A 6728-nucleotide genomic window follows, 5' to 3' on the forward strand; every position below is an offset into this window, starting at 1 on the left:
AAATTCTCTCTGGTAAAAATCGTAAATGCTGCAGATTTATTGCGTCATTTTTCATTAATCAAACCAGAAACATATATTATTTTCGTTTTTAAAAGTAGGACGGGGGGGGGGGGGGCAGAAAAGAAAAATTCAACTTACCTGAAAAATCTGACAAGGAAAAACGGGGGAGGAATTGATTAATCTCTAAATTCCTCTTTCATGTGTATGTGTGTGTGTGTGTGGGGGGGGGGGGGGTTCCAACATACTTTCAGAATAATATTTTCTTCATACATTATCATATTACATTGTACATGTAACAAAATTTGGCTGACACTACGTGTCTGATATTTACTCACCGACGCAGCATTCATGTGCACAGGGGTACCTTAGGTCAATTTCTATTCAGCTGACTTGCATTGCATTTTGATTTGTAAAAAATAAATATTTGGAATTAAATGTGCATGAGTTTTAGTTGCAAAAACATTCTCATATACGTTACGTAAGGGATGGCTATTGATTAATTTTCTATCCGAAATTGTCAGAGGTGATAATTCCTCGTATTGGCTTAGATATACTTGTTCGAAATACTATATTCTGCGAAAAATTAAACCTGGCTACAATATACATGCATCATAGCCATATCATGAATCCGGCCGGGGGGAGGGGGGGGGGTTGCCCGTTCGTAATTTTTAGGTTGATAGAGCTTCTTCTTAGATATCTTCATATGCCAATGAGCAACTTACGCTCATAGAACTAAAATTATTGTCATTTTTTTCTGCAGAAAATAGATGTAGGTACATACACAATAAAAGTTATTAAACACAACTTTATCTGGTACTCGCGATAGATCGAAATTGCCCAGATGGTTGAAGTTACATTACTCTTCCCTATATAATCAGATAAAAAAAGTCAGATAAAAAAACCCAACTTTACTGTATTTTTTTTAATTACATGTTCAAAGTTAAGCCAGTAGCATGAACAAAAATGTCATTGTTTTATGTTCATTTTTTTTTTACCTCTCCATAGCCTTCTTTTCCTTAAGAAAGAATCTTTGACCATGCTTCACAAGATATTTTTTATTTTCCCTTCATTTCCCTTTTCGGAACCCCTTTGCTCGTTTAAATGTCCATTGAAATGTATTGTAGCGTCACGGTAGCGACAAACGACAAGAAGTAGTTTTGAGGTATCTTGCGGGGATTTTATCTTTTGAAATGTCAATAACATTGAAGAATTCAATTATGCAACTGTGAATACAATGAACGATCCCCCTTTTTGGTTACGTTCGTTCGTAAGATGTCGGTATTTCTCTAATAGGACTTTCAAGATTTAATTGACAAAAGAACCTCGATCTGTTACGAATATAGCGATTCGAGTCCCCGAATTGAAACGATCTTCTACGTTTAAATACGTACTCTTACGATATAATACGTTCATCACGCCCCGTTGCGCTAATTTGCGATAGAAAATCACGTTAATTGCAAGTCTTTCATGATCAGTATCAAGAAGAAGCACGCTTTGAGCTACGATTGTACCCCGACAGATATATTTTTATTTTTTTAATAAACAATCTGACTACATTGAATCCATTATATTTAATCTATTAAAAAGTAAACACAATAAAAACATACAATCAATAGAAATGGGAGAAGTTGAGGTTGATAACAACGTGGTGTTTGCAGTGCTACATTGTACTATGTCCATAATGTTATTGATATAGAAGAAGAGGAAGAGCAGCAGATAGACCATGTACAACCCCATCAAAGAAGGGTTAAAAGAGCTGCACTCAGGCAGGAGATGGGATCGCTCGCCTTTTTCCTTTTATGCCCCTGTTACTCTTGGGTAGCATCTTTAAAATATTTTTAAAATATTTTTGCATATGATCTGCTTGTTCCGATCGGTGAATGAAACACATTAAATGTTGTCCGTTATGTAAGTGAGTTTAAGAACTCGTAAGAAAGCGTAAGCGTCGGTGACAAAGCGTCAGCACTCGTATCTAATCGCGTTTACTCTCATCTGTTCCTATCAAATTGTAGCTGAGCGGAAATTATTCGTGTTAGCTCGTGAGCAGTAGGAGCACGCAAAGCGTCACGAATAGTGACAGACAGTGAGACATCGCAATGAATCGCAAACCAGCGGGATGTTTGTCCTGTCCGAGGTCGATCCCGATGGTCACGATATGAAAGCCAGATTAGATGAGCTTACTTACGATGCAGTTGAGGTTAGTTACGATGCAATACTGTCTGATACGATGATAACGATTAAAATCTAATCGTGATAATCGTAGAAAAATTTTTGAAAGACAAAAAAAATTCCACGATCAACACGATAGCCACGAGTGAACAAAAGATTTGTTACGGTTTGATACGATCATTACAATTTGTCCACGTTTTAGTCCCCGATTTCAATTGTGGCACCAATCATGATAGTGGGAAAAACCTTCCGCCACAATTGCAAAATATAGTTCTTCGCTTAAAGCTTTTGGCATTGGAAATTGATCATGGAGTTTAAACTGAATATAGTTTAATTAGTATTGTAGAATCCAAATTTATTAAATATAGCTTAAAAGAAAAATCTGCTCAAAAGCTCAGAAGCGAACCTCGTTAAATTCAAGCTAAAAAAATTGGATCCGCTCAGTTCATTTATTAAGGGATCAGTGTTCTCGTAAGTGAAACCCTGGATAAGGTTTAACCCGTCTTCGTTAATTGTTCAAAGGAAATTATTTGATTGTCATTTTTTTGTTCGGCAAACATGCATTGTCAGACTTTAAAAAATGCCAGATTCAAATTGTAAAGTTTCAACCGGCAATTCCAAAGTATCTCGCAAAATGCAACTATTAATTAATAAAGAATAATTGAACAGATGTTACTTATTTGTAAATACATGTAAATCGGGGAATATTTATGAGTGTAATATAAAATTGTTTCTTTCTGATTTTAATATTAATCATTTCAAGATTGTATTGATTGTTTGCAAAAAATCTCATAATTATAATTTACTGCAAGCTTTCTTTGTTTTTATAAGAGTAACGCTTTAACTGTTTACCAGTCACGGGTCACTGATAACACACATTCAAATGGGTTCATGTAAGAAATCAATAATGGTTTTATGTACTAGATGCATGAAAAGAAAGGACAAGTGTGCGTTTGATATCCTGCATATTTAAAGAAATATGCATTAAATATATTTTTTGAAATCAAATAAATTGCATACATAATTTTTTTTCTACGTTAATGTCAGCAATTCAATAATTCGTTAACATTGGTGACAGCGTCTATTAAACAATGTACAAAGTGACAGTCTGTAAAAGACAAATAGGGAGGATGACATTAAAAATTCATTATTCTTAATTTCAACGAGTACTATACTATCATACGACTAAAGCCGACTATTCGAGTAAAATTGACATCCCTTATATATATATATATATATATATATATATATATATATATATATATATATATATATATATATATATATATATATATATATATATATATATATATATATACATATAGGACTCCAAAGTCCAATGGTGACGGCAAAGTCCGATGGTCTCGCACGCCAAAGTCCGACGGTGCGGAGAAGCAATTAACGTTTATGACGTCACAATATTCCGACGTCAATCCTCGACGCCATAGTCCGTAATTCAAAACCAATAATTTAGGATGAGTCATCGAATACAATTTGACTGATTTTGCTTAATGTTTGCACTCACCTGAGTTATTAGGATTAGTCCTTGCACGCCACTTGGCTGATAAGGGCTAGACCTTGTGCACAATTACACTGATTATAGGATGGGTTGCACCCACCCAAGACATTAAGGGTTAATCTTTGTACACTATTCGATTGAAGAGTTTTAGTCTCGCATCCCAAAAGAGGTTTGATTGATATGGGCTAGTTTCTCTCCCATCCAGGATGTTACAGACTTTTAGACCGATTAGGGTTAGCATCATACCCATCCAAGAGATTAGGGTTAACCTCGCACTCATGCAAGAGATTACGGTTAGCCTCGCACCCATCCAAGAGATTAGGGTTAGCCTCGCACCCATCTGAGAGTTTTGGGTTAGTCTCGCACTCATCCAAGAGATTAGGGTGAGCCTCGCACCCATCCAAGAGATTAGGGTTAGCATCGCACCCATCAGAGAGGAAAGGGTTAGCCTCGCAACCACTTAATAAATTATGGCTAGTGGTACAATATATTTTTTCCGTTTTGTAGTGAACCATATAACTTTGGCGTTGAAATACTTAAAATTCATTTAATTTATCTTAAACAGTTTTACCTTGGCGTAGCGCGGCATCGCAATTTGGCGCAGAAGTACTATGACGTCAAAACAATAATTCTTTTTCTGCGCCATCGGACTTTGGCGTGTGAACCATCGGGGTTTGGCGTAGACTATCGGACTTTAACGTGACCATCGGGCTTTGGAGTCCAATCGCACTTTGGAATCCTATATATATATAGAAATATACCTAAATCGATAACAATGAAATATATGGAGATAACGAACAGTATTCAAGCTCAAAAGTCCATTAAACAATACAAAATAGGAGCAGAGCAAACACGGACCTCCAAAACATCAGAGGTGGGATCAGGTGCCATAGAGTATAAGTATTAATAATAATAATAATAATAATAATAATAATAATAATACATGTAATAAAAATAATCAATATTTCGAAATTTTGAATTTAATTCTAGATGACATGGTAATCAACAGAGGTTTTTGCTTGGGAAATATTATTTATAGATGTCAATGTTTGAGAAATGAGTAACGGGGTCATTTTTCCTTTCCTGATCATGATAATATTTACCAAAGTAAGTAAACATCTTTTAAATGCACATTTTTTGTAATAATCTAATAGCTTATAACATTTTTGAAAACTCATTTTAGAAGAACTTAGCAAACAATGGACAAGAAGGAATTGATATTTCTTCCATCTTTCAGAATTAAATATTTTTTTATAGAGAGCTTTTAATTATGATGCAAGTTAGATGTATACACAAACAGACGAACACAGTGCAAGAAAATATCTTATATTAAGAAATTTATTATGTCAACATAGATTTATTCTTGTATTTTTTCTAAAGACCATTTTTTGCTTTATTGATTTTAAAGGAATGGGTCATTTGTGACAACCGATTTTGTGATATGTGGAAGGAAACTGTGAAAATTGTTCGAATATGTCCTTCAAATGAAACAAAAATAGAAAATAAAAATAAAAACTGCCTAAAATATGCTGAGAAAGCTCATCTTAACAACTGCATAGACTATACAAAAATCCGATACCACTGTGTCCTTAATTCTCATGGGAATCAGACGATTGAGGTGTGTGCACCAGAGAAAAGAATAAATGGTAAGTAACAACACCCAAATAAAGCTGTAAATAAGACTTTATGAATTACCCCAATAATTTGAATAATAAAATGGTCTTTTCTTGAAATTTAACTTTCCTAACAGGAGGGTGTATGGAACTTATGCAGAGCTTACTTGACATGATGCCAAAAATAAGACAAAAAATATATTTTCTTATGTTTAGATTTAAAATTCCAAATTTTCATATCAATTTTCTTTGAATCTTTGAAACTGTGTACTGTCTTAATATGAAATCATATTTTCGTGGGGTCAAAATTTCGAGGGTTGAAGAAAAAATATTGGTTTAGGGGCTTTGATTTCATTAATAGGAGCTGTTGAGCTGTTATATGTCTATGAAATTCTACATTTCGTAGTGTACATGAATTTGTGGGTATCTTCCTATATCCAAAGAACAAAAATTATCCCCCTCCAACTTAGAAAATGTCTGATTTCACAGTATTTTATTCCATTTTTTATTCCTCAGGGTTTTGTGCAGAGTTCAATGAAGAGGCTGGCGAAATACTTCCTAATCACTATCTAGACTGCTCATTATTTACGCCACCCTGCAGGAGTCATTATAATTCACCTGATGCTTATCTCTGTACGTACAATCTTCCCCACTATCTGTATTTTATTATCTGTGATACACGTACTTATATCTGATAAATTTAATTAACTTTTATTTTTGAAGAAAGTTACTTCTTATGAAAAGAAATACATTTAATGTTTATCACTTTGAAGAGAGAGAGAGAGAGAGAGAGAGAGAGAGAGAGAGACCTAAGCTAAAATTACCTAGCATACTTGAGTCGAAGGCTCAGGCGAGCTTAAATTTTTCAGTTGTCAAGCATTTCAAGCTTTTTTTTTTAAATAAAGGAAATCAGGAAGAAAAAGTGAAAAAGCATTAAAATCTTCTCAAAAACCACTAGCTAGTAAATATAAAGCTACGAGTAAGTTGATTCATTTTCCTGAAATCATGAGCCCCTAGCCCATGGGATATTATCAAATACGAGCCTGTAATTTACCTAGTATTAGAATATATAGGAAAACATTTTTTTACAGGAGTCAAGAGTGTGTAAATCTTATTCTAAAGAGCAGAGAGGTTATAAATCACATAACTTTGCATGAATATTAAGGTGCAGCAGAATCTTTTTTTTCATCCATGGTTATCTAGGATATGATCAGTCTACCTTCTTTGATCACAATTCTACTTGCGAATAAATAAGGATATATTTTGAAAAAAAAAAAATTCCCCAAAACACCAGAATTGCGATTAGTCATAAGAACCAAATTTATTCAAATCTTGGTTCCTTGTGGTATGTTCTGGTGGCAATAGGGGAATGAATGTTTACATGAAATGTGTAAAGAAACAGGCATTCTGAGAGTATTGCATAAGCA

At 34.1% G+C, this 6728-nt stretch overlaps 1 protein-coding gene across 1 annotated transcript; it reads left to right on the plus strand.

Moving 5' to 3' along the window:
- Window positions 1–2116: 2116 nt before the first annotated feature.
- LOC133177280 (uncharacterized) lies at window positions 2117–5996 on the plus strand. Its single transcript, XM_061312345.1, has 3 exons — window positions 2117–2197; window positions 5097–5334; window positions 5818–5996. The coding sequence occupies exons 1-3, from the start codon at window positions 2117–2119 to the stop codon at window positions 5994–5996; spliced, it is 498 nt and encodes a 165-aa protein (XP_061168329.1).
- Window positions 5997–6728: the final 732 nt, after the last annotated feature.

The sequence above is a fragment of the Saccostrea echinata genome, unplaced genomic scaffold (assembly GCF_033153115.1).
Source record: "Saccostrea echinata isolate AGI-Se365-2 ecotype Australia unplaced genomic scaffold, CSIRO_AGI_Sech_v1 ptg000113l, whole genome shotgun sequence".
NCBI classification, from domain to species: domain Eukaryota; kingdom Metazoa; phylum Mollusca; class Bivalvia; order Ostreida; family Ostreidae; genus Saccostrea; species Saccostrea echinata.